Source organism: Falco peregrinus, chromosome 1 (genome assembly GCF_023634155.1).
Source record: "Falco peregrinus isolate bFalPer1 chromosome 1, bFalPer1.pri, whole genome shotgun sequence".
NCBI lineage: Eukaryota > Metazoa > Chordata > Aves > Falconiformes > Falconidae > Falco > Falco peregrinus.
The window spans coordinates 29,459,634-29,486,194 of record NC_073721.1 but is presented as its reverse complement, the minus strand read 5'-3'; the positions used below and the strand labels follow the sequence as shown (position 1 = coordinate 29,486,194).

The 26,561-nt window shown below is 59.0% G+C and overlaps 1 protein-coding gene and 1 long non-coding RNA gene across 2 annotated transcripts; one reads left to right on the top strand and one right to left on the bottom strand.

The window, feature by feature from the left end:
• Positions 1-3,160: 3,160 nt before the first annotated feature.
• LOC101920608 (solute carrier family 2, facilitated glucose transporter member 9-like) lies at positions 3,161-11,441 on the top strand. Its single transcript, XM_055793884.1, is given in 14 exon segments — positions 3,161-3,310; positions 3,312-3,494; positions 4,474-4,572; positions 5,039-5,199; positions 5,284-5,362; positions 5,364-5,409; positions 5,675-5,820; positions 5,901-6,033; positions 6,397-6,584; positions 6,709-6,819; positions 8,024-8,125; positions 8,694-8,769; positions 10,296-10,423; positions 10,660-11,441. Coding segments are annotated over 14 exon segments (1,737 nt in total). The 5' UTR covers positions 3,161-3,265; the 3' UTR covers positions 10,900-11,441.
• A 6,850-nt stretch (positions 11,442-18,291) lies between these two features.
• On the bottom strand, positions 18,292-22,753 carry LOC106112599 (uncharacterized). Its single transcript, XR_001226980.3, has 3 exons — positions 22,581-22,753; positions 20,694-20,880; positions 18,292-18,517 (listed from the first exon to the last, which is right to left on the bottom strand). It is a non-coding gene; the product is annotated as an uncharacterized LOC106112599 (long non-coding RNA).
• Positions 22,754-26,561: the final 3,808 nt, after the last annotated feature.

The window sequence follows — 26,561 nt, the reverse complement described above, 5'->3', positions numbered from 1 at the left end:
CACCTGGGTGGTAGGAGCAGCTGAAGTCTCCAAACCAGCAGGGAGGTGGCTGAGCTGTGTGGGGTTCATCTGCCACAGACCACTGAAGCTGGATAAGGAATATGACCAGGAAAACCTGGGCTGGAAAAGGTTTCACCTGTACAGGTAAATAGCCTTCCCGCAGTTGGAGAACAGTCAGATGAGCTTTCCAGTGCAATAAGAGCCAGCTTGAGCAGTGCTTTCACTAGGGACACCGCCGAGTTTCTTCTGGAGGCCAATGTGGTTTGCAGAAACTCAAGCCCTTGGTTAAACATCACACAGCTGATGAGTCCAAAACTCCCCGTCCCATGCCCAAAGCACCGTGCTGGTGTTTACAAAGTCAAGGAAGCAGTCTCCTCCCAGGGGTCAGCGAGGCAGGGAAGCTGCTGGACCATCTCCGTTTCTGCAGTGTCAACTCCAAAAGGGCAGTGCCAGCAAACTGCTCTGACCTTTTAAACTGCAGGGATGTCTGTGAGTGGCTCTGCCTGCTGCATCCATGCTGCTGAGTTCCCTCTCTTCCAGCACAGGGAAAGGGGTCAGTGGCTGCTAAGCAATGCATCTTTTTGCCTACATTTATTTGAGCTGCTTGTTACTTCCTTGTGGACTTTGTTCTAGTTTGGACTAGATGGTGCTGGGCAGACACTAAAGGCAGCACTGAAGGCTGTGTCTTCTCCGAGGGATTTCCATCTCATATTGGAAAAGGGGAGGAACTCTCCTAGTGGGTCTTCCCCACTGCTGCGCTCCCCAGTCCTGCAGAAATCCTCATATCATTTTTTTTTTTTTTCAAATGTTTTATTCTTCAGTGTGGGGTCCCACATGGCTGGCTCATGGCTGCCAGTGCCTGGCCCTGGGGAGCTGGGCAGGGAGGCAGGAGGCACCAGGTGCTCTGCCATTGCAGTGGGGCTGGCTCTGTCCTTCCTCTCCACAGCATGGCAGGATGGATCCTGCCTCTGCCCACACTGGCCAGCGGGGCTCTGCTGGGACCCTGTACAGCACCACACCATCATCTCAGGGAAGCACTCGGGAGAGCATGGTGCTCCCAGTGGCATCTCTGTCCTCCTGGTCTTGGCAAGTGTCATCACTCTGTGTAGGATGCATGCCGGGGGGACTGGCTCTTCTTGCTGCTCTGCCTCTCCCGGTCCTCCCAGGTTTCTTTGCATGCCCCAGGCACTGTGTTCGGTGCCTGGAGGAGAGGAGGCACCTGAGCATCCCATTAGGCCTAAAACGGGAGCAGCCCCAGTGCTGTGTCTGGGGACCAGGGCAGCAGCAAGGCGAGAGTGGGACGGGAGTTCCCAGGAGTGACACTGGGAGGGGATGAGGGTAGTTTCTGGGCTCACAGCCACTTTCTCAGCCAAGGGGGGTGTTTTAGCCAGGGACTCCTTGCGTGGGGGCAGGGGAGGAACAGGGACACCTGTAAATTGCAGAGACGAGCTCCCTTGCAGCACAGAGCAGTGGGTGTTTCTTGTCAGCACTTGCCTCCATCTTACCTTGTGCCACCATCACCGGGTTGGGTCACAGGAGTGTCTCCAATTAACACAGCTCCCTGGTGACCCTTAACTGACACCCTGGGCTTTTCTCCTCCTCTCCCTTCCTCCCAAGAACATGTTTCTCACCTTTACATCTGCTGCTAAACCTCTGCTCCCAGCATCCCAGCCACTGCTGGGAACCAGTGGCAGTAACCCAAATTTACACCCTAAATCGAGGCAGTGGCTGCCCCCCTGGCTTGAAGCAGCATCCTGAGGATGTCCCTGCTTGGTCTGCAGCACCAGGCGGTGTGGCAGGAGGGGGGCTGTGGCTGTGGGGCTGGGCACTGGGCTTGGGGACAGGTAAGGGCTTCACTGCAGAGGGCCTGGGAAGCTCCAGGAGGGTTCTTAGGTGGGTGTTTGCTGAGGTGGCTCAGGATGGGGGAGAGGTGGCTGCTGCTGTTTCTTCCTCTCCTTGTGGCAGGGACCACTGGACAGGGCACATTTAACTCTCCAGGTGCTGGTCCCAGAGATGAGCCATGTATCTGGATGACTGGAGTGGGAGCACGGACCAGCTCATCATTGGGTCCCAGGTTTGCTGCTTTGCCCTGTTTTAGCACGGGGTTTGAGGTGAGTCCTGGGGGTATTTAGGACTGCCCTGTAGCACTGCAAGTGCTTTGGACATGGCTGGGACCCTCAGGCTGTATGTCCTCCTCCTGCTGGGCCATCGCACCCATGGGCATGTCCGTCCGATAAACAGATCTTCATCCTGCTGCTCTGGGAACAAAATGGGACATCCCCTCCCTGCGGGTCCCCCCCCACTGTGGCCCTGTCACCAAGGTCTCTGTAGCTGCCCACCACGGTAAAGGTGGTGCCCCAATCGAGACATGGAGAAACCAAGTCTGAGCAAGACGTAAGGAGCTCTTGAGCAGGTACCTGTCCTGGGAAAAGCTGAACAGCAGTGGGCTGGAAAGGGCTCATGGCTGGGGGAGAGGGCACGGTGGCGCTTGTGGGGAGAGCTGGAGGCTCACGTGGAGGGAGGAGACGGGAGCTGAAGCATCCTTGTGTGGGAGGATGCGACCCGGACAGCCGGGCTGTGTTTGGGCACGGCAGGCCCACAGGTGCTGGTGCCCGAGGGGGTCTCCCAGGCCTGCCCGGGACCCCTGCCGAGGTGGGGCCAGCCAGCGGGGCCTGTCCCTTTTAAGCCCCTGGAGCTGTTGCCAGTCGTGGCTTAGTGGGGTCCCTATCCTTTCAGCTGGCTCCTCGGCAAATTAAGAGCTTGCTATTAGGCTGCTAATTAAAGGCACTTCATTAGCAGCAGGGGAGGCAGCTCCTGGCCGCAGCAAAATTGGAATCCTCTGAGCTGCCGTGAACCGACTCTCTCCTCTCTGGGGCTGTGGGCTGTGCCCCTCTGTGTCTGGGGAAGAGAGCTGCCCTGAGCCATGGCCTTGCGGTACCAGCCCTCCTACCTGAGCCGCAAGGATGGGGCACGTCTGCCTCAGAGGCTGACCGAGTGGGAGAGGGGTCGGGGGCGATGGGTGATGGGGGGGCTGCCCCTTCGCCCCCAGCCTCGGGGGTGATGCAGGGATGCTGCCCTTAGTACAGGCCCTGTCGCCACCCTCGCTTGGAGGGGACATACGGGGGCTCTCGACGGTGGCAGAGGAGCACACCAGTGGTCCCGCTGTCCCCAGGCCTGGCCGTGGCCCCTCGGGGGTGTCGGCCTGCCCCTGCCTCCGACGGGGGGGGGGGGGGCGACTCCTCCTCCGGCCGCTCAGGCGCCTCCAATGAGCCCCGGGGGCACGCAGGCTGCCTGCGCTGCCCTGCCTGCCTGCCTGCCTGCCTTCCCTCTCCTCCTCCTCCTTCCGTCTAAAAATGGGAGAGCCGAGCCAGGCCGCAGGACCGGGGCTGCCTTCCTCCTCCCCCCCGCCTCCTCCTCCCGGCCCCCGCTCCGGCTGCAGCCTCGCCCCGACGGCCGGGAAAGGGACCCCGCAGCCCGGCGGGGACATCACCGGGGTGAGCTCCCTGCGGAGGGGGGGGGCTGTTCCATCCCCCTCCCCATGTGCCCCACGGTGCTCCCCCCACCCCTCTTTCGCGGCTGGGGATTCCTGATGGGATTAGCGGGGATTTGCTGTGCGTGAGCCGGGAGCTGTTGGGTGCTACGGATCCGGCTACCGTGCGGGGGGGGCTGCGGGGAGGGCCGGGCTCCGGGTGCGGGGCTGCTCCCGGGGGACGCAGGCCACCCCGCCACAGCCCTGTCGCCGCGGGATGCTCAGCGCTCCAGGGGAGACAGCCGGCTGCAGCACCCAGGGGTGCCCCTGTGACTGCGGGGTGCCCTGAGCGCCTCCTGGGTGCTGCGGGGCACCCCGAGCCCGCGGTGGGCTGGTCTGCGCCCCCCCCGGGCTGGGTCAGGGCTGCAGGGTGGCCCCCCGCAGCCATCGGCTCCCCACAGCGAGGTCGCCCCGGCCGCCGGAGCTGGTGACAGAGGTGCTGGTGCGGGTGGCGGGGTGGGTGCACGTGGCATTTTGGGAGGACTGGGACCTGCCGCAGGGAGCTGCACCCTTCGGTGGCGCTGGGCGCCCCAGGCAGGGAGGTGTGCGTGGGGCAGCTGCAGCAGTGCCGTTTGGGTGCCCCCATCCACAGGAGGGGATGGGTGTCTGTCCCTGCTCCATCTGCCCCTTCTGCTCGCTGCCCCCTCCCAGCCCCGGGCCAGGGGGGACAGGGACAGGCGGCAGGGACAAGCAGCCTGAGCTGGGTCACCGCCAGGGTGAAGCCTCCGGCCACAGCCTGGAGCCCAGCCGCGGGGAAGCCAGCCGGGCTGGGTGCTGGGTGGTGGCACGAAGCGGCGCTCAGCACACGGCTCCGTTGTGCTGGGATCTTTGCTCTGGGCTGGGGACATCCCTATAGCAAAGGGGCAGTGACCCAATGCCATGTGTGACCTTGTCCCCCAGCTCTGTGGGCCGGGGCCCTGCTGATCCCTCCTCCTCTCTCCCAGCACCTCACTTTCCCCCTGCTGTCGGTCACCCTCCTGGTGTCCTTTGGCTCCTCCATGCTCTATGGCTACAACCTGGCCGTGGTGAACTCACCGGCAGCGGTAAGGGATGGGCAGCCTCTCCGGGAGCAGGGGAAGGGCTCCGTGTCCCTCCCTGGGAGGGTGGAGGGACTGCTACACAGCAGCCCCACATCAAAATGCTGGCAGTCACCCATGGAGAGCAGTCCAGGGGGAGGAATGGCATGGGAGGGACGTGGGAGCCTATGTTCATGCACGCCCCCCAAACTGGTCCCCTGGAAGGCAGGGGCTGGGGAAAGCTGCCCACAACCTCCTTGCTCCAACTCCAGCTCTGCCAGTGGCATCTCTGAGGTTGTCCTTAAACCCCTCCAGTTTTGAGGCTGGCTGAGCAACCAGCCCAGCACATCGCAGTAGTCCCCAGTCACATCCTGCCCTGCACCTCCTGCAGTGCTGTTAAACCCACGGCGTTTTCCCTGCAGAGCCTGTATTCCCTTGTTTTCCCCCTTTCTCCCAACGCATTTGTACCCGGGTGTCTCTCTCTGCCCCACAGCACATAAAGGCTTTCTACAATGCCACGTGGTCCCGGCGGTATGGGCACGGGCTGGCCCCCGGCCCCCTGACCCTCCTCTACTCTCTGACTGTCTCCATCTTTGCCCTGGGTGGGCTGGTGGGCTCCTTGCTGGTGGGGGTGCTGGTGGAGCAGTATGGCAGGTAAGGGGGTGGGTGGCATGGGACAGGGTGGCTGAGGGATGGGATGAGGTCAGAGGGGCTGCCTTGCTGCTTGTGCCCTGCTAGGAACGGTGCGCTGAGCCGCAGTGCTCTCCTTGTCCTCCTGGCCAGTGGCTTCATGGGCTTCAGCCAGGAGCTGGGGTCCCCCGGAGATGGTGATTGTCGGCCGCTCCATCACAGGGCTCCACTCTGGTAGGTGCTACTTGGGCTGTGCCCGGTCCCTTCTTCATGGCTCGGTCCCCTACAGCCCATTCCCATGGGGCTAGACAAGGCTTCATATTCCCCATGGCCACAGGCTCTGTGGTTGATGTCCCCGTGGGGCAGGCAGGGCCACCTCCCTGGCCACAGGGTCCCCACTGTGGATGGTGCTGGACATGGGAGGAGATGCACTGAGTGTCTGGCTGGGCACCCTTCTCCCCACTGCCTCTCCCATCCCGGTCCCTCCTGTCCCCCACAGGTATCTGTCTCAGCGTGGTGCCCCTCTACCTGGGTGAAATCGCCCCCAAGAACCTGCGAGGTTTCCTGGGTCTCATGCCCAGCATCTTCATCTGCCTGGGCGTTTTCTTTGCACAGGTCCTGGGCCTCCCAGAGCTGCTGGGTGAGGTGAGCACAATACACCCAGCTGTGTGTGCTGGACCCTGCTCTGCCCTCCTCGTGACATGCCCCGTTTCAACCCCTCTCAGGACAGGTTCTGGCCCCTTTACCTGTCGGTGGTGGTTGTTCCCGCCTCCCTACAGCTCCTGCTGCTGCACTGCTTCCCTGAGAGCCCACGGTACCTGCTGATAGAGAGGAACGATGTCTGCCGGGCCACCAAGGGTGAGGGGGCATCCCGGGGAAGACTGGGTCTGGGAGGTGCTGGGTGCTGGTCCAAGGTTTCCTGAGGCCAAGGTGCATCCTCATAGCATCCTTCCACACCCGGACCTGACACCCCACCATAGTCCTTACGGTTCAGCCCTTGTGTCTCACCCAGTTGTGCCGTAGCATTTCCATGGTGCCCATCACCACGGCGTGAGGCATCTCCTCAGTTCCTATGGATGTTCAGCCCCATGGATCAGGGAGGTCCCCTGGGGAGGCTGAGCCAGGGCAGAGCCAAGCCCCTGCCCCTGCCCTGTGCCATACCTGTGAGCATCCGTCCTGTGATGGGGAGATGCGTGGCTGTGACCCCCACTCTCCCCACAGCGCTGTGCCGGTTCCTGGGGACATCTGATGTGCAGGAAGTGATCGAGGAGATGAAGGAGGAGCAACGGTCGCTCTCCTCTGTGGAGATGGTCTCCATACGGCAGCTGCTGCAGGACCACTCTGTCCGCTGGCAGACCCTCTCAGTGGTGGTGGTGAACGCCGGCATGCAGCTCTCAGGGATCGATGCTGTAAGCCCTGTGGCGTCCTTGCCCTTGGACCTGGCTCTGCAGAGGCTGAGCTGAGACCTTCAACTCACTTCGAGTGCCCCATGGCTCCGTCCCCCCAGCTCACTCTAGGTCCCCTCCTTGGCAGATCTGGTTTTACACCAACACCATCTTCAAGAACGCCAGGATCCCTGCAGCCCAGATCCCCTACACCACCGTGGGCACTGGTGCCATTGAAGTTGTTGCAGGGCTGATCAGGGTGAGTGATGGACGAACAGATGGTTGCCGTTCCTCAGTGCCAGAGCCTAGCTGTCAGCTCCTAGCACCATCAAATGGGGGAGGCTGGACGGACCCCAAATGCCACCCGTGCCACAGCACAGTGCTTTTGCTGGGGGACAGAGAGTTTGGCAGGGAAATGGGGTGAGGGGGTGGGATGAGAGGGGCTCAATTTGAGGGGTCACATCTAAGAGGGGGTGGGAGAATTTTGAGGTAATGGGTAGCAGGGAGGCTGGGGGAGATGCTGGGCAAGGAGCAGGTTGGAGATGATGGAGGGGGCTAAGTGGTTCCTTCCGGCTCCTGATTTCAATGTCACTCTGTTAGCAGAGCCACATGTCCCCATCTGCCCCCCCAGCCAAGCACTGGCCTGGCCGCAGGCTAGCAGCCCTGGCCCCCCCAGCCAGGGCTCATTTAGCTGGAGAGTTAGCACTGGGCCAGGCAGATTTATGGCCCTTGTCCCATCTGTGAGCGTCACCCGGGGCCAGCCCAAGCCACCCGGCACTAAATCCACTCCCTGACAATTAGAGAGATGGATGGGGGGTGGCTGCTCCCAGAAAACCAGGGCTGAGCTGGGGCTGCTCCCCTCTCCCCGCAGCTCAACCCATGGCAGACTGGGCCCCTCTGGTCACCCCCCTGCGCTTCTGAAGGGTACCCCCTTCCCCCCTGCCCTGGCCATGGGGCTGCCCCAGCCCCCCGGCAGCCACCCAGCGTGCAGCCAGATTGCTCAGGAGCAGCCCCGCAAATGGCCCCCAATGGACGTGACGAGATTGGTTATAAAATTACAGGCATTTGTTCTGCTGTCAATACCCTGCCTGCTCCAGCCGCTGCCGCGCTGCCTGCCCGCACCCTGCCTCCTCTGCCCGCTGCCCCACAAACAACCCGTGCCCAGCCCAGCACCTCTGCTTGGCACCGGTGTGAATGCAGCCGTAGGGCCACCCCAGCTAGCCCTGACCCTGCTCTGCGGGACCCCCCTGCTGCCCAGTGTATGCTGACTCTGAGACCCCAGAGTCCTGGCGCTTCCCATGCCCTGGCCCCAACCCTGGAGCTCTGAGCTGGGGCCACCCCTGATCCCCAGATGCCACTGGGAGAATCCTCCCACCTTCAGCTGGATCTGGGGTTCAGGGGGTTGCCCCCATCCTGGTGGGGAGCTCCCCACCACCCCACCAGTCTCTGCTCTCTCTCGGCAGTGCTTCACCATTGAGAAGGTGGGCCGGCGGCCCCTCATCATCACCGGCTTCTGCACCATGGGCATCTGCTCAGCTGGCATCACTGTCTCCCTGCTGCTGCAGGTACGATCTGGCCACCAACACCACCACCCCTGCCCCGGGCCACTGACCAGGGCTGGAGCCCTGGGTGCATTAACAAGGGCCGGGTGATGAAGAGAGGGGTATCACCCCAGAGGAGGGATAAGAGGTGAGCTGGCTCTTCCAAGCAATGTTTTCCCATCAAAGTTAAAGGGAAGGAAAATTCAAAGCAAAGAACAACAAAAAAGAAAACCCAAATCCACATGAGAAAAATCCTGCCGCTTCTGGTGGCTTTTCTGCAGAAATATTTGTCCCCAGGGAGGCATCTATGAAATGCCATGGGAGGTGGAGGGGTTTGCAGGGTCCTACCTCTGCTGCCTGCTCCTGGCGGATGCTCCTGCAGCTCTGGGGCTGCCTCAGCATCACCATTTGCTGAGCTTTGCCAAGGTTGACCCTCACCAGCTTTGCCCCCGACTACCTATTTCTTGGCTGCATCTACCCCATGCATCCTGCACGGCCACCATCCCCAAGGGCCACCACTGAGCAGAGGGGCAGGTATGGAGCCCCATCCTGGGGATACCGCAGCATTCTCCAGCCCAGTGTCCCCTTGCAGACCACCCTGCCCTGGATGCGCTATGTCAGCGTCGCCTGTGTGGTTGGCATCATCGCTGGCTTCTGCATGGGACCAGGTGGGTCTGGGGCTGGCAGGAGCAGGAGGCAATGGGGTGGGAATGGGGGCCCCTGGAAAGCAGGGAGCAGTGGTATTTGCAGGCAAGCAGAAGGACCGGTGCCTTGGTCCCTCCCCCATGGCCAGGTCCTGGTTTGTCATGCTGTGCCATGTGAGCAGGACCCCACCACAAGCCCCTCTAGACCAGTAAGTCCCCAGGGCACGCTCCACCTCCTCCTCCTCATCCGTGCTCCTGGGCCAAGCAGGGAGAAAGCCCTGGCAGCCTTCCCCAGGCCTCTCTGGAGGTGCTACCCTCTCCTGTCACAGTGCTGGTGAGCATCGTCCTGCCCCTGACTGAGCGCGGGCTCGAGCAGCGAGGAGTGAAACCTGGACTGGTTTACCCAGTTGATGTATTAGCAGAGCTGTTAACAGATCTATAATTCATCCTCAGCCCAGACTTCATTCACTGTAATTACATCTTTAATTAGGATTTTAATGGCTCATTGTTCACAAACAATGATGAATAGGAGTTTTAAAACAAAAAAATATATATCTCTATTCTGGGCAGGCTGTGAGTAAGAGTTCATCAGGGGCTCCGCTCCTCCCTCACTTCTTAGCACTTTTTTTTCGGTTCAACTTCTCCCTTAGAGCATCTTTTATAAAAAAGTCCCAGTCAACCTGGTCCCAGGCAGTGGGATGCCAGGCATGTCACCATGTCAAATGCAGTCCCCTGCCAGGTCCCCACGTGCCCTGGGATGTATGCTGGACCTCAGATCCTGCCCTCCATCAAAGGAATAGTCCTGGGGCCTAGGGCTGCCAGCTCAGTGACACGTGGCAGGAGGGGCTGAGTCCCTCCAGGAGAAGCAGCCACAACCTGTATCCAGTTTTCAGTGGCCAGGTTGGCTTGGGAAATCCTTTCTGGTCATTCTAGGTGTTTTAACCATAGGTGGGAAAAGCTGGTTGGAAAATGGCGTTTCTGTGTCCTGTGGGAAATCCTGGTGCTTGGAAATATGGTTGCTTCTTTCCTGCCTAAATCAGCCACGGTGTCGATAGAAACTAATCAATAGAAGGAAATTTTCTAAATCATTTTGATCAAGGGAAGCTGGGAAGGGCATTACGGAGGGTGCCAGGAACATGTTTCTCTTTCTATGCCTGTGAGTTCCATATGAGATTTAATATATCTGCATTTAGGCAAATCATTGCAAAATGAGGATCCAGATGAAATGTTTCGCTTTGATTTTGACTCGGTATGAAACTTTCCTATCAAGTAACTTGTGAGTTAGCACCCAGCAAGGCACAACTGCAGCATGTCTGGGGGACATCCATCCACCTGCCAAGACAGATCCCAAAGGGAGACCAAGGGCAGGATGCTGGTCCACCCATCCCCACGCTCCCCACCTCCTCCAGCCCTCCCAGCACCACCATGTTGACCCATGGGTCTTACTGGGCTCCAGCCCTTTGGCTGCAGGACTGAGATGGGCAGGACCTACCAACCCCGGGGTGCCTGCAGCCTGCTCCTCACACTCGATCTGTCCCCTCCCTCTGCAGCCGGCGTCCCCTTCCTGATGACAGCAGAGCTCTTCACCCAGTCACACCGCCCAGCTGCCTACATCGTGGGGGGATCCCTCAACTGGCTCTGCAACTTCACCATTGGCTTAATCTTCCCCTTCTTGCAGGTACTGGTCTGGAGGGGCTGTGGGAGGAGGAGGGGATGGATGCAGCCCTGCTGCTCCCCCCCAGGATGGGGTGCCAAGCCAGGCTGAACCCAAGGGATGCCCATGCTCCTGGCTTAGCTCAGTGCTGGCTGGAGCCAGCTCAGGGAGAGATGATGGGAGGGGGTGCTGCCTCATGCCATGCCCAGGTTGGGGGTGTCTGGCTCTCTGCCCCATCCCTGCTCTCTCATTGTCCCCAGATGTCAGCTGGCGCCTTTTGCTATCTGGTTTTCTGTGGCATCTGCCTGCTGGTGGCCCTGTATGTTTACCTTGTTGTTCCTGAGACCAAGAACAAAACCTTCATGGAGATCAGCCACATCTTTGCCACCCGCCGCTCCTTCCTCTCCATCCCAGCCCACCTCATCGGGATGAAAAAGCTGGACGGCTATGGGGCCTTGGAGAGCAGCTCCCTGGAGGACTCGGGCTCCCGCCTGCCCTGATCTGGGTGGGCTGAGGGGGACGGGGATGGTGGAGGAGGCACCGGGCTGGAGAGGGAAGTGGAGGCTAATTTGCTCAGGCTCAATCAGCTCTGGGTCTCCCGGGATACCTCACCATGTTGCAGCCTGTCGCCGGGATGAGCCCTGATGATGCACCAGGGTTGCATCAACCACTGTGCATTGCTCCCGTACTGGAGGAAATGACCTCCCAGAGCGAGGGGAGCTCCTAGGGACCGGGGATTCACATCGCTCCTCTTTCACATTGTTCCTCTGTGTGTGGAGTTGCCAAGAGCTGCCTGCGCAAGGTGTTTAATAAAGAACATTGCCTCCAGAACCATTGTATGGCAAGCCCAGTCTGGGATGGCAGCAAGCTGGAGTGTGTTGGCACGGGTGGGTGCTTCCCCCAGTGCCAGTGAGGAGCAGGATGGTGTGGGGGGCTTGTCATCCTCCCTGCTGTGCCTGGCTGGAAAGGTCAAGATCGCCTAACATTTCCTAGGAAGGGTGGCCAGGGTGGCTCCCAGGCTCTTGTGTCTCACCCTGGCTTGGTCAGGCAAACCAGAGGGTGCTGCAGCAGGGACATGGAGCTCAGAGCTGGGGGTGACTATCCAGCCAACATGCCCCCCCCCAGCGTGCCAGTGGCCTCTTGCTGCCTGGCCTCGTGTGCTAGCCCCACAGAGTGCTCCCATGGGACCCCTGCACCTCCCAAACTCTGCTGAAGACAAAGGGGTCCTGGCTGCACCCACAGCCCTTCGCTGCACCCCGTGAACTGCTGTGACCCCGAGGTGCCTCTCCTCTCTCTGTCACCACCTCTCCCACATCTCTGCCCTGAATCCTGGGGGCTGTGTTGGGGGCTGCCCTCTTTCCTGGGACTGCCGTGGGCATGGCAGTTGCATCAGCCAGGACTCTCGCAGCAGCTCCCACAAACACCGTGGGGTGGGGGGCTCCCGGGCTGACAGACCTTCGGGGAGCTGTGGTTTGCAGGAGAACTACAATATTTTGCTCTGGTAAGAGGTAAAATCCAGATGGTGGGAAGGGCTGCATGGTGAAACCCCCCTAGTGCCAATGCAAGCATGATTTATTTAGTTGCAAATAATTTAGCCCTCTTTTATCAGGTTGCCCGCTCTGCGATGGGCCCACAGCTTGTACGTTTGGTGCTCGTGGTCACTTGGTGAGGAGCTCACCCTTTCTGCTTCACTTAGCAAAGCCTCGGGGTACCTCTGGGGGTGGGCGGGTGCTGGGCCCATGGGGACAGGGACTGGGCCATACTGGGTTCCCAGTGCCTGGTTCCAGCCCCTCCATCCTCAGCAGCTGACATGGGGCTCTCCTGCATCTTGAGCCATTTAAAGGACACGAGTCAAAGCAGGGGTCACGGCTCCACAGCATCAGCTGCTTCCCACTCCGTCTCCCTCCCAACTTGGCTGCTCTCGGCAGCAGAACAGAGCGGTAAATATGTGCAGCATTACATATGTATAATGGAGTGTAAATAACCCCAAAAAGTGCATTGTAAATAGACTCCAAGTTTATCCTTTATTAATGAGGCACTGAGTGCCCTGCTGTTTTAGAGCAGCGAGACCTTCATAATATCAAAACCTAAATTACACTTGTGTCTCTCATTCCCAGCAAACGACAGCATCATTTCAGGCCTCTTTGCCACTTGTATTTATTTATTCTGGTATTTATTTATCCCTCCTGCCCAGCATGTGGGGTGGCTTGGAAGATGCCCCCTGCCCTCCATGTGGGAGGCAATGCCCCCCCTGGGAGCAGGCCCCCATCCCAGGGTCCTGGCACAGCCAAGGAGCCAGGGTGTTGCCTTATGGCCCAGGACTGCTCTGTGCCGGCTGGTGAGATGGGGCAGACCTAGGAAACATGGGACTGGGACCCATTTCTGCTAGGGCTTCAGACACCACCAGAGCCAGAAGTCCCCTCTTTCCAAGGACTGGAAGTCACTGGCAAAATCCTGTGGTGTCTTTTGGGTGTGTTTGCTCCTGTGGACCCTTTTAAAGCCATCCTCCTTCCATCCAGACCTGGAAGGGTAGAAGCAAGGAAGCCCCATGCTCATGGGACATTAGTTTCTCATCAGCTTTTTCTTTAGGATATTGGGGCAGGATCTCTGTTTGGGGCTGTCAGTCCTTGCAAAAGCAGGACCTGAGCTTGCCCTGCCCGGGGAGGCATTCCCAGCCACTCCACTGCCGGCTTCTCAGGAAGGATATGACTGAGTGAGCTCTGAGTGCTTCCCCACGTCCAAAGCTGCTTCCCCATATCCAAAGCAGTTCTCTGGATTCAGGCCTCCAAAAGCACTGGTTCTGCTTGATGAAGGTAAGGCTGTATCCTCTATAGTGTCCAAACAGACCCTGAAAGATTGGAGAAGGTACAAAGAAGAACCCAAGAAATTACTTTGATGCCTGGAAGTGCTCCTGATCCTCTTTAAGGTTTGCAGAAATGAGGATGACTGTCTCCAAATGGGCAAGTGCCTTCCCATGCTGTATGCAATGCTAAAGGGTGGGTAAGTTTAAGCATTAAGGTATACACTTGGAGAGCTGGAGCTTACCCCAGCCAAACTGGTATGGGAAAGAAGGCCCCAGTTTGCACTCTCCAGATACTTTGAAATGGGTTCCTCAAGGAAATGATCATGTTCCATCACTTGTTATCTCCAGATTCTGCAGGGAAGCTGCCTGGAGGGTGCTTGGCTCAAGGTGAATGGTCACATCCTTACTGGGAAGCTGATGAAAGCTTCCTGGACACACCCTGGTGTCCCTGTGCCAGTACTGGTGGCCAGTGAGGCAGCAAGCATCTCTGGGCTGTGGCTGGACAAGCCCAGGAGCATTCAGTGTGAATGCTCCTTGTCAGAATGCTGCCTGCCAGTGCTCATGGTCCCTGTGGCTCCAGCAGGGGTGGGCTCCTGGGGATGGATTCTGCTAATGATGGGGACCCACTAAGCCTCTGAGGCTAAAACTTTCTCGTACTAGCTTCACTAAGTGTACTAACAGTGAACTGCCCCTGTCACTTCAGCAGGGGTGTGCCCTGGCTCTCCCAAAAGCTCACCTGACTGCAGTCATCATCGTCAGGCTCCATCAGGGACCAGTTTTGAGTGGGGTGTGGTTCCTGCGTGCTCTGAGCAGGGTGAAAATGCTGCTCCTGCTTCCTCCAATGTGGAGAACAGGGAGCTGGAGCAGCACTCCACTGCCCCACGGAGATGGGTGCAGGATTGGTCCCTGCCTTTTGTCTCACCAGCAGAGGAGAAGCTCCAGAACCAAGCAGTCCCGTAAGGCTGCCTGCAGCTTGATGGTACCCGAGACTGCACCGCAGCGTCCTGCCCCAGCACTGGTGACCCCAAAGCAGCTTGGTGCAAGGCTGAGCCCCAGGCACAGCCCCTCCAGGGCCAGGCTGGCACTGTTGTCCCCTTCAGCCCAGGTAGGTTCGTGCATGCTTTCCTCGTCCGTGTTTCCAGTGCAGCAGCCATGGGAGGATGATGCTGGACATGGGAGGCATTGCCCAGGGGAGGTCGGTTTGCAAACAGCCCCTGTGTCTGCAGCCTGGACCCAGGATGCGTCTGGGGGATGATTTACTCCCCCGCAGGCCCCAGCTGCTCAGGGCTGTTCAAAGCAGGGCAAAGCTGGCAGAGGAGCTGGTGTGGTGTGGGGCTCGTCACTGGCCCTCTCTGGTTTCTGTTCTGGAGCAGGGGGGACGTGGCTGCAGGGCTGCATGGTGGCAAGGACGTGGTGCATCTGGCACAGCACACCGTGGGGAGCAGCCCAGGCTGACAGGCAGAGCTCAACATCAGTACTCACAGAGGATCTGAGACTGCGGGGTGGGGGCAGGACCCCCACTCCCCACCCCTACCCCCCCCATCCCCCGCCACCGCCCCACCATCTCCCAGTGCCCATACTGGGGCACTCCACATAAGCCCAGTCAGAGCCTTGTGTGCAAACGTGCCTTCAGTAAAAGCATGGAGAAGGCAAAAGTGGCGGGGACCCCTTCCCTTCAGATACAGGGTTTGTCCTGCAACAGCCCCTCTGCCCTCCCCAGCACCCTGGGGAATGGGCATGGAAGGGGAGGGGAAAGGGCAGCAAAGGAGCAGGACATGGCAAATGATGGAACAAGGAGCTAGGACCAGCCCCTCCCCACTGCCAGCCCGGCCAGCCCTGGACCCCCGAGCACCACTCGTGGTAATAACTGCCAGGACACAAGTGACCCAGAGGGCAAAGGCTGCACCCCCAAAATTAGGAAATCACCCCAGATGGCGAAACACCCCCTCTGGTTTTAGCATAGAGTGGGAGGCTCTCAGCACAATCCCAGGGCATCTTCTGCCTGGGAAGGGTGACTTCAGCCATGAACGGGTCCTCTTGGCACCTTCTTTTAGTTTTGTTTTGCACAGTGGTGGTAGGAGTCCACCAGGGAAGGGGACAAGGACGTGGGGACAGGGACGCAGTGTTGAGGGCGTGCCTGTTCCAGGCATCACAGCCCCGTGCACACCCTTATGCTACGACAAACCTGGCTTGCTCCTGGCTGAACGTCATCCTGCAGTGGGGTCTCCCCGGGCTGAGACCACAGCTCTCATCTCCTTAAAGTGCAAAGCCAGCTCCAGGCAAGCCTGCAGTTTCACACGGGCTCTGATCAGGAGTCTTTTTGCAGGGGAAAAACCTAAAATAGGTGATTTTTTACGGTGTTCTGGGAAAAGGGCGCTCAGCTGAAACCCAGCAGTTTGGAGGGGTGGACAACAGTGATTAGTTTCTTTTGAAAGCCTAAAATATTTCCTCAGCATTGACTGGACCCTCTCAGCCTCTTAAAAAAAAAAAAAAAAAGAACAATTTAAGGGCATATTTGAGGAGGGAAAAAAAGTGTTTGTTACCCTATAGAAAAGATAATTCTCTATCAATGCCTGCAGGTCCATGGGCAGCGGTCTACAGGAGCAGGTGTCTGCAGCAGGCACTGGGTGCTGGGGCTGGTCTGGGTGCGGGAGCCCGGTGTCGGGGTGGCTGAGGCAAGGGTGCCCAGTGTTGGGGTGGCCGAGGCAAGGGTGCCCGGCGAAGGGTGCGCACCAGCAGATGGCACTCCCAGAATTTATTGCTACAGCAAGCTGCCTCTCGAAGAGCAGTCATGTAGGAGATGTCCTATTATATGGGCAGTTGACTTTAATAGTCATTGTGTGCTTAAAGCACAGCAAAACAACAGTGGGAAAAAAAAAAAAAAATCCCCACTCCACTTGGATGGCCCTTTTCCCCCCAGCCCTGCTAGTCTATTTGTACAGTAAATTAAAAATATGAATCACTTCTCTCTACTGCCTCCCCAAACACTCATCCTGTCAGGCTCTGTGTTGTCTTCATTTGTATTACCTTAATTTAATGTTAATTATGTTCTTCATTTACAAAGAACAAGCATTTACACTCCCTGTCTGGGGATTTTCCACGCTCGCGGTCTCCACAGACTGGGAGGCAAAGGGGAGCGGCAGAGGCAGCGGCGCTGGGGAGGAGGCTGTTAGCATGGCCACGGGGATGAGGGGAGTGGGGATCCCACCCCCCGAATGAACCGGTAATGATGAGCACTATTGCCTTCCGATTTATGAAACCGTATTGCTGCCTGTGCTTAAATCCCCCCTAATAAATCCTTTTTAAAAGGTCCTTGGCCAATGGAGGGCAGTGATTTATGGCAGAGAGCCGGGGCGCAGGGAGGGTTTGGTGGCAGGGTTTGCAGCCAGGGGACTGGGGACCCAGTTGGGGATGTCACGGGGCTGGGAGCCCCGCCACCACTGGCCAGCCCTGAGAAAATTTCCAGGACACCTTTTCCCTAACGTCTGCAGGCTTGTCAGGTGCTGTTGGTGGTGGGCTGACCCACAACCACGGCGTGGATGAGGACCGTCAGCCCCCGCTCTGCGCCCCTTTCCCCATCAGCACCTGGAAATAATTAACCCCGTCCCAGTTCTCCCCACGCCAGAAACCCCCAGCCTGGGTGATAGCCCCAGGTGCTGGCCGGGGACCCAAACTTTCGGGTGCATTAACAGAAGTGACTTTGGGCTGTGTGGGGGTTCAGGTCTTTAAAAATATCCATGCTGGTCCCCCCAAACCTGACTCTGCCATGCACGGAGCTTGTGTCTGGAACAGGGAAGGACAGAGAGGAAGAGCAATGAAGGAAAGTCCCGGGAGCCTCCCGGGGACATGGGCCACATGTGGCCTTCTTCACAGCCTGCCTCTGCCCATCCCCTGGGATGGGGGTGTGGGGGTGAAGGTGCTGCGCACAGCGACATTTTCAAACCTCGCGCCTCCCCTCTGCACCAAGCAGGGTTTAAGCACTGCCCACGCCTGCCTGAGCGCTGCCCATAGCTGCCGGCTCCCTGCCCATTGCCCGAAATTACGGCATCGTGTCCAGTCACAGGCTGGGGACCTGCGGGTTAGATTTGGGCAGAGGAAGAAACATTTCTGGACCCCCCTGGGCTACATCAGGGCTCCTGGAGTCACATTTTGCAGTGCAAACCAGGGTTTCTCCAGGACATTGTGGGATCTGGGAGGGCAGTGAGTAGAGCTGGCTGAGACACTCACCATAAAAAACTCCCAAACACCCCAAAATCTAATTTAAAAATAAGTAAAAAAAGCCACCCAAAGCCTCCTGTTCTGTATGATCACAGGAATCCCAGAAAGCACAGAAAACAGACTCCCCACTATGAAAAACCAGGGTGCCATGCACCCTCTGCTGCTCACTCTCCTTCCCATCACCTGTTTCCACGGCAACAGCCAAATATTATGGGATGAGGACCTGAGCCCCCTTGCCCTGAGACAGCCCCAGGGCCTGGGGCAGGTCTCCTCGCTGGCTGCTTGTGGTGGGGAGGGTCCCAGGTTTGGCCCTCCGGACTTCTGCCCACGCGCTTGGCATGCAGCCGCAGAGCCCCATCCTGAAGCACCACTTGTGGGGTGCTCAGCCCCCTCTGCCTTGTCTGCAGCTCACCCCACGCCCCACTCCTGCCTTTGCCCAGCCACAAAGGTGACCCACTGAGGGGTCACCTCCCCCCCAGCCTGTCCTGCTGCCACGTGGGTCTGAGGCCACTCATGTCATGACATGAGTGGCTCAAATACACCCTGCAGGACAAACACCACCCCCCTCCAGGGGGGTGACCGTGGGTGCCATCCTCCGCTGGCCATGCCTGCGTGCTCCTGCACGCTCTCCCTTATTAACAATGACCTTTCCACCGCACTTGCCGCCGATTCCCCAGTCCCAAATATCTTTTAAATGGGTTTCAGGAGCTGATGCGCGCTCCGTTAAAAGGCCACTGCATCGCACCCGCACTGTCCCACGTCCTCCTGTGCTGCAGCCCCCCGTCCCCCCGTCCCCGTGCAGCGCCACCCGCGCACAGGCTCACACTAACATTTTAATTAATGACAACGGCTTCTTTTTTTTTTTTCTTCCTCCCCTCATAAGCACTTTAATGTGTGTTCGCAGCCTGGCTGATCCCCACAGCCATGGAAATATTAGGTTGACGGATGTGGTCTGTCGCCAGTGCTCCCTCAACGGGTCTGCCTGTCAGCTCGCCGATGATGACATTAACACAGGAAGAAAGTGATGACAAATGCCCGTTATCAGGGAACGAGGCCTGTGACAAATCGCACGGCGCCTCGCGAGCAGCCCCATTACGCTGTAATAAAAAAAGATGGATGGCTCAGCGCACCGGGGCCCCACGCTAATGCGATTTTGCCTGGTCTCTCCGGGTTCTAATTAAGGCAGAAAACAGAGAACGAACAGGAGTCCCCTGTGCCCCCACCCAGCTCCCCCCTCAGACACCCTGTGGTGATGGGCGCTCGCCCTCAGGGATGATGCCCCTCCAGCCATCCCCGTGCCTCAGCCCCTAGGGAGAGGGGTTTTGGGAGGGATGCTGATGGACAAGAGGTGCAGATGTCTGCTGGGGGGCTTGTGGTAGAGGTGGGGGCTGGGGGGGACCCCCCAGACTGTGTCTGCCCATCCCGCCTCTGCTGGGTGGTCTCAAGGCTCCTCCATCCAGGGCGAAGGGAGGAGGGGGGACATGGCCACTGTCAAGTACGTCACTTGCAGACAAATGTCACCTCCACCATCTGCTGCAGCATGTGAAGTGGGGGAGGTTGCGCTGCGTGGTGGAGAGGGGCCAGGACAGCGTCACCCAGGGAAGAGGCTCAGCTGCTGCAGAGCAGGGCCACCAGGCCCTGTGGGCACAGACAGGGGGTGGCCACCGAGGGGCTGAACAGTAAGGGGTCCCTGGGATGCTTGTGGGAAGCATCATCTTGCTTTGGGACAGGAGTGGGAGAAGGCAGATTGGGGGGGTGGTTGGGTAGGGGGGTGGTGTCAAACCCCTCCCTGGGAGATGCGGCTGTTGGTACCCACTGTGCAGTGCCCTTGGTGGCAAGGAGACAGCCACAGCTGCCAGGGAGGATGGGAGAGGGCCACATCCAGCGCCCACTGGGGGAAGGGAGCTGTGAGCCCCCTGCCACGGTGCACTCAGTGAGGATGCACACCCCACAGCCCCGGGATGGAGTGCCTAGGCTGTGCATGCAGGCACCTCTCCTGACAGAGCCTGCACCTCACCGCTGCCCCCCACCTGCTGTAGCTGGGTGTCCCCCCATACACCCGACTGCCTGCACACCCCCTGCCCCCTCCCAGCACTTCAGCAAGGGGGTGGGTCCAGTCTTCCTCCCCACGTCCTCGGCCCCTTTGGGTGTTTTCACTGGGGTGCGGGGGAAAGATGTGCAAGTGATGGTCATTCCCCATCCTCTCCCCAGACACCTGAAGAGCATCCACAGATGTGGTCAGACTGGCAGGGTGTCTCCGTGGGCTATAGATAGCCCCACCAGCGCCTTCAGTCCAGGTCCTGAGAGAGGACCGGTTGCGCTGTCATTGGGGTCCCTCTGCATGGCTCGCTTCGGCCCCGTCAGCGCCTTGCAGGCAGGCTGAGAGGCCACACTGGTGGGCTTTTTCCATCTTCTCTGCATGTGCAGAAGGGCTGGGCAGCCCCCGCCCTCGCCACACCTGATGTGGGTGATGCTAAGGGGATGCAGCCAGCCCCTGCACGCAGTCTGCACCCTGCAGGAGAGCCTGGAGCAGCCATCTCCTGCTGCGGGGTACGGCTAGACCCAGGTGTGTTATTTACCTTAGGCCAGGCAGTTTGCAGGCTAAGACACTCCAGTTCTTTTGCTCTGTGGTGTGCATCCCCACAACTCTAGGCAGGGCACAGCAAGGCATGGGGAGCAGATGGCACAGGGGCCTGCCGGGGGATGTCACCAACCTTGGGCAACGGAGAAGGAGGCTTGGATGCAGCCTGCTCCCTGCCTGGGCATTGCGTTGCGCTGCTCTGACTGTGCTTTAGAAAGTAGTTTTTCTTTTTAGTGAAGAGCTGGGTTTCTTCAGGAGGGATCTGTGAGTGATTCCTGTCATGTCCTGGGGAACTGGTCATTTCAGGGAGCTTTTTTTTGAGCTCCCACTTATTTACTGCTCCCTATGCCCCTTCCACCTGCTCAGGCCTTCAAAGGGGGGTTGATAAACTTGAAATATTGCTGGAGCAAAACTGGTCCCAAATGGCAACCGTTTTCAGTGGTAGCATCCCAGCTCTGTAGTAAAAGCTGCTGATCTGGAGCCAGACTCACCTATCTGTACTCATCAACTTTTACATCCCAGATCTAATTTTAGGCCTGTTCAGAGTGAGAGCTGAGCAACGTCCTCCAACAGCTTCTTCTGAAATAAGTTCAGCCTCCGGTGCTGTCTAGCAGCATAGATTTAACCTGCTTTCCCAAAGCCAGCAGCCAAAATAAGTGGGGAAGCCATAGAAATTATTTTAAACAAATCACCTTTGCTGAGATCCAGCTGGGAATGCATCGAGCTCCCGCTTCTGCTGTGGATTCAGACCAGAGGATGTGCTTCTTCAGCTGGGCTGAGCTTTGGATGCTGCACTTGGACCTGTCAGTGGTCAATGCTCAAGGATGGTGCAAACCACAAGCTGCTGTTGCCTGAATCCAGCTTAGCCTAAGAAGGGCCCTAAAAAAAAAAAAGGTCACCACCATAATGTTGCAAAATGACCTGCAATGGGGTCACATGAATGACTCGATAAACTTGTTGGGGAGGAGTTGCTTGTGAGGGTGTGAGCTTTCACCGCAGCCTTGCAAAGTTAATGCTCCTTGTTTGAGAAACAGGGAGGAAAAATGTGTGTTGTCAGTTGGAAGTGTCAGTCTGGACACCAGCGGATGCCTCCGTTTGCACACAGGAGCAGGAAGCCTGGTGGGACCACAACAGACCCATTGCATCTGTGGGACGGCCAGGCAGTGCCAGGAGAGCCATGCAGCCCTGCGTGTCCGGCTGAGGGGGTGGCAGCCAGCACACCCCAACCCTTGGCAGTACAGCCCGCCGAGACAGAGCCCATCCCACCACGGGCAGGCAGATACTGCTTATCTCTGGGAAAGTCCTGGTGTCTTACATGGCTACGGTTTGCTACCTTCTCATCCTTCCGCAGCAGAGAGCACAGGCAGGGTGTCAGCAAGGCTGTGCTACATATGCAGCATCAACCTGAAATTTAGGCCAGACCAGGGCCATGTAACTCCAGCCAAGGGCAGCACAAACAATTGCCAAAAACCCAGCCCTGGTCCTGTCTCAAAGATGGTCTTAAGGGAGAGATTTGTGCAGACACTTCGGGGGGATGCAGTTTTCACCCCAGGGACTGTCTCAGCCTCAGGACCCTGCTCTGCCCCTGGGATCACATGTGCCACCCTGTCGGTAAGTCCTTGGCCGAGCCAGCACACTCTGTGTGTAAACTACACTGTAGAGAGAGCTGCTCCTGGCAAAATAAAGCCAAATCAGGAGCATCGGGAGACTGGGCAAGCAGGGAGCTCCTGCAGTGCAGCCGAGGGGTGGGAGCCCTCCAAGCAACAGGACCGTGGCTGTGTTTGTTGCCAGTTTCCCCTCCGCTGCCTGGGCAAAGCTGTGCTCCTGCCAGAGCAGGGAAACCCCAGCCCGGGGCACACGGATGACATTAGCCATGGTAGTGCCGCCCCTGGGGGACACCTGGGTCCTGCCCAAGCACAAGACAGCAAGGGAATCACTGTGCTGCGTAACCGCTCCTGTGGAGCTTCAGGAGTCAGAAACCTTGTTCTTCTTGTGCTCTCATCACTTTTTAAAATGTTCTGCCTTATTGCTGGACAGTGGGGAGCTCTCAGTGTGTGGTCAGGAGCAGGGCAGGTGTTTTTTATAGTGTCCCCAAGGACTCCCCTCAACCCACTCAGACCACCTAGACTGGTCAGGCTGGCATCATCCCAGGACGGGGAGCAGCTGCTTGGTGGGTATGGGAATATCAAGGTTTACAGCCATGCTGAGGTCCCACCTCAGTAGTTGCTGCAGGCAGGGATACGGCAGCTGATACGGCTGTCCCCAAAGCTCAACTGCTATAGTCTGGCCGTGTTGCTGGGCTGGTTATCCAGTCCAGCTGGGAAAACAAACAGGGCTTATTGCCGAAACGCATGGAGAGTATGCTGCAATGGGGCCGAGTGACACAGGGCCCATACGCACTGGAGTGGGAGCAGGTCAGAGACCTAGAGAGATATGTGTCCCAAAGGGGGAGCAGGGGGAGTGTAACCCCCCCCGGAGACTTCTGCACCCCAGGGCTGATGGATCAAGTAGGAGGTGGGAGCAACACACCAACGGGGATCATGCTTCAGGCCACACTGTGGCATCACATTTTGCTGTACCTGTGCCAGGTCCTCGTGGTCCCTCATCCCAGCGAGTCCTAGGCGGGGGCTGGGCTCAGACTCCTGTGCCCTCCCTGGCTCTGCTGTCAGTGTTCATGAAGCCATCAGCGCGTGGGTGCCTCAGATTCACCTCCAACAAGAAGCCACCCCTCCAGGCTTGCTGCTGCTGACCCAGGACCCTCTGTGGTGAAAGTGGGAAGAGAGCATGGTCAGGAAGAGCCCTCAGGAGTGGGGGACAGGGACAGGGTGGAGGGGGACACGCTGGGAGCTATGCCTGCCCCAGCTCTGCTATCCCTGGCTCTGGGTAGCTGAGCCATTGCAACCGGGAGCCTCAGCAGCCCCCTGCCCTGTGTCCCCCCTCCTTGGCCCCATACCAGCCACTTCACTTTCGCTGTAGCTCTGCTGACCTGCCATTAGTTATAATGCCTGAGCCAAAGCAGGAGGTCAGCGCAGGCTGGCCCGAACATAAATCAGCTCCCTATGGGCGAGGAGGCTGGTGCATGGCAGCGACAGGTGCCCACCACGCGTTGCAGGAGGCCCCCTCAGCCCTGGGATGCTGCCCAGGCATGGAGGCCTCACCCCCTCTTCTCATCCAGCCGGCATCCCCAGGGGACCCTGCTGTCCCCTCAGCAGATCCTCGGGGCGATGGAAGCACCGAGCCACCCGCCCCGGGGGACGAGGGACACGGTGGGGTCCAGCCAGAGAGAAGTTGCGTGTCCCCCCAAAACGAAGCCGCGGGGCTGAGCCCCCCACAGCCCAGCGAGGGGCTGGGGGACCCGCCCGCGAGGTGCCTGCAGCAGGACCGGGGGCCACCGGGGGCCGTGTGGGCAGCGGGTCGGAGGGCTGAGGGGGCAACCTGGGGCCACCTCCCGCTGCCCTGCGGGGGGGCACCTGGGTGGACGGGGGTCCCCCCGCCACGGGGCTGGCTGGCAGCCCAGCGCGGCCCATCCCCGGTCCTCCAGCTCCCTCTGCTGCCTGCGAGGGCGGCGGCCGCCCGAGCCCACCGCGTCGGGGCCGGGCCGGCCGGGAGCAGCTCCCCAGCCGCCCAGGGACCCCGGTAAGGTGCGCACCCACGGGCGACAGGGCGACCGCACCCGCAGCCCCACCCCACCCCCACCCCCCCGGTCCACCGCCCTGGAGAGGGAGTGCGGGCGGGGGAGCTGCTGGAGGCATGGGGGACCCCAGCCCTGGGCAGCCCCCGGGCAGCTGGTCAGCCCTGCGAGGGCCAAGTGGGTGGCTGCAGAGCCTGGAGACCCCAAGAAGGGCCAGACCATGGCGAGAGTGCAGCCTCCATACTAGACACTGGGGACTCCACGCAGGGACGGTTCTGAAGGCCAGGCGTTTGTAAACCACTCCTTTCTGCTGAGGTGATTTTTTTTCCTCTGGGTAGACACAGGTGTCCGTGCACGCACCCTGCGAGTATCAGGAGCTGCAGAGCAGCCAGTCTATTTCTTTTTAAAAGTTGACATAAGCAGGTAAATTATCCCCAAGTAACACATTTACCACAAGAGGAGAAACGTCGGCGCTGCTGCCGCCGCCGGAGCAGGAGTGCCTGCCTCCCATTGCCCACGGTGACAGGGAGCCTGAGTTACGGCCCTGTTGGAGAGACAGCAGGTTTGTAAATGCCTCTGTTTGTGCTGTTTTCCAGCCTGATCAGAGCCCATTGATCACTGGGACAGGAGTAAAGCCAGCGAAGAGAAGCAGGAGTCAAAAAGGTGGAGGCACACGGCCGGAGCCATGCCAGGCACTGGGGACGTGCAGGGATGCTTAGATCTGGCCTTCCCTGGGACACCTCTGTGTCCTTTCCCCTCTGACGATCCCTGGTCCGAGGGCACAGCCTGCATCTTTCACCCCTCAGACAAGCTGCTTTGCTTGGACTCAGACAGCGATCGCAAAAGGGTTTAAGTCAGGACCCCACGGCACCGCAGGGGAAGGTCCCTGTGCCGGGGGGCACCAGCAGAGAGCCTCATGGCACGTATATTCCATGTGAAACAAGACTGCTTTGGGGGCGAGGACTGTGCCTTTATTTGGCCACATCTCACAGCTACTAAATGCTACCCAGGCTTCTTGAGAGCTGGGGTGCTCTTTGCACCCAGTGAAAACCAGACCCTGCCCAAGGAGCAAACAGCCTCTGGAAACGCAAGAAGGAGGGAAACTGAGGCACAGAGCAGCAGTGTAGCGAGTGGGCACATCCTGGGTTTGAGCCAGGGCCTCAGTACTGGACTTTTACAGCCTCAAGACCTCGCTGTAGCACAGCCAGTGTTGTGAGACTTACCTGAGCAACATACAAACTGCTTGGAGTGAATTTTCGCCCAGAGACAGGTGAAGGAGGGGTCATTTGCCCAGTGTCTGCCATGAACCTGAGCAGCCCGGGACTCGCCCCCCCCCCCCCACACACACCGCAGCAGCAGCCCAGCTGCTTGCACACACAGTGAGCATGGAGGAGGCACCACAGCACCACGGGACAGGGCAGAATGGGGGTCATGTTGGACCCCCCTCCTCCCAAAAGCCTCTCCCTGGGAGGGGGGCATACCACACAGCTACTCCAGGCACAGAAGCTGCCCCATCAGAGCTGGTGTGCTTTAGGCACGCGGTTGCTGCCCCCACCATGAAGTTGCCCACCCTCTCTCCCTGTGCCCTGCAAAGCTTAGGGGTGGCCAAGGGACTGTGTTGAATCAGGGCACTCTGCTCATGAGATCTTACTTGCAAGTCGCAGGCAGGTTGTTTCCTATAGCACAGGTAGGGAAACTGAGGCGGGAAGGGCTGCTGGGACTCGGGGAGCAGGGGAAGGTGACAGTGGGCCTGTCCTGGCTGCACCCTCACTGCTAGAGCAGAGGGAAAGTCACTTGTCTACCAAGCACGAAGCCCCTGCACAGACCACCTCCATGGGATTGGGGTCAGCATCGCCCCACTCAGCCGGGGGGATGATCCTGGGTTGCCCGAGAGGGCACCGTCTCCAGGCTTTGCTCCTCCAGAGACAGGCTCATGCTCCACTAGAGGACATGGCACAGCACCCTGTGACATATGCATGCCATGTTCCCATCAGGGCAGTCCTGCCATCACCTGGGTGGACCTTCCCCCAGCCAGAGACCACCCGTGCTGGAAACAGGGACACGATACAGAGCATCGGTGCTGGGACCTGGTGCATCCCCTGCTGCATCCCTCACTCCTGCTGCCCACCGACTGCCAGGCAGGGCTCTCGCTCTGTATCCACTGGCCCTGAGGATGCCCCGCAAGGTGCTCTGCCCCCAGCCAGGCCCCCCCTCGGCTGCACCCCAGCACCCCCTTCACTTGCACTCCATGCCGCACTGACGTCGCCCTGGCCATCAATAGTGCTTGGTTAATTAATTTGATGAGACCAGCAGGGACTGCACTTTGCATTTAGCGAACTTCTGAGAACTTCCAACCTCATCTTCATAATTGGCCTCATAAATTTGAGGAAAGAGAGAAATCAGCAAAGCCAGAAGAGTGCGGGAGGCAGGAGAGGCCCTGCACGCAGGCGGGCGGGCACGTGAGAAGTGACTCTATTCAGTGTCCTTATTTAATTTTATTGCACAGATCCATCTTCACCCGCCCCCTCCCTGCCTAGCCCTCTCCCTCCTGCTCTCCCTGCTGGGTTCACCTAATCATGATAAATTCATATTCATTTCCCTGCCTGCTCCGGCGGGGGGAGCAGCTCCCTTACATTCGCCCGGCTGTGCTGCCATTAGCAAATATTTACTCACGAATACGAAGCGCCAGTGTTAGGAGCCAAATCACCCCCTCTGCACCCCTTTTTCCCTAGCTCTGGCACCCTCCTACCCCTGCACGAGGACAAGGACAGTGACTCAGGATGGGCGTTCTCCCTGCAAGGTAGGGAGCAGGGTGGGAAGAGCTGCCATAACACTCAAAGCTGCGGTGACTTGGCCCAGGCTTTTTCTTCCTTTTACCCCGGGGGCCAGAGAGGCTTGATGGGGGGACAGAAACTGCCTGACCCCATCT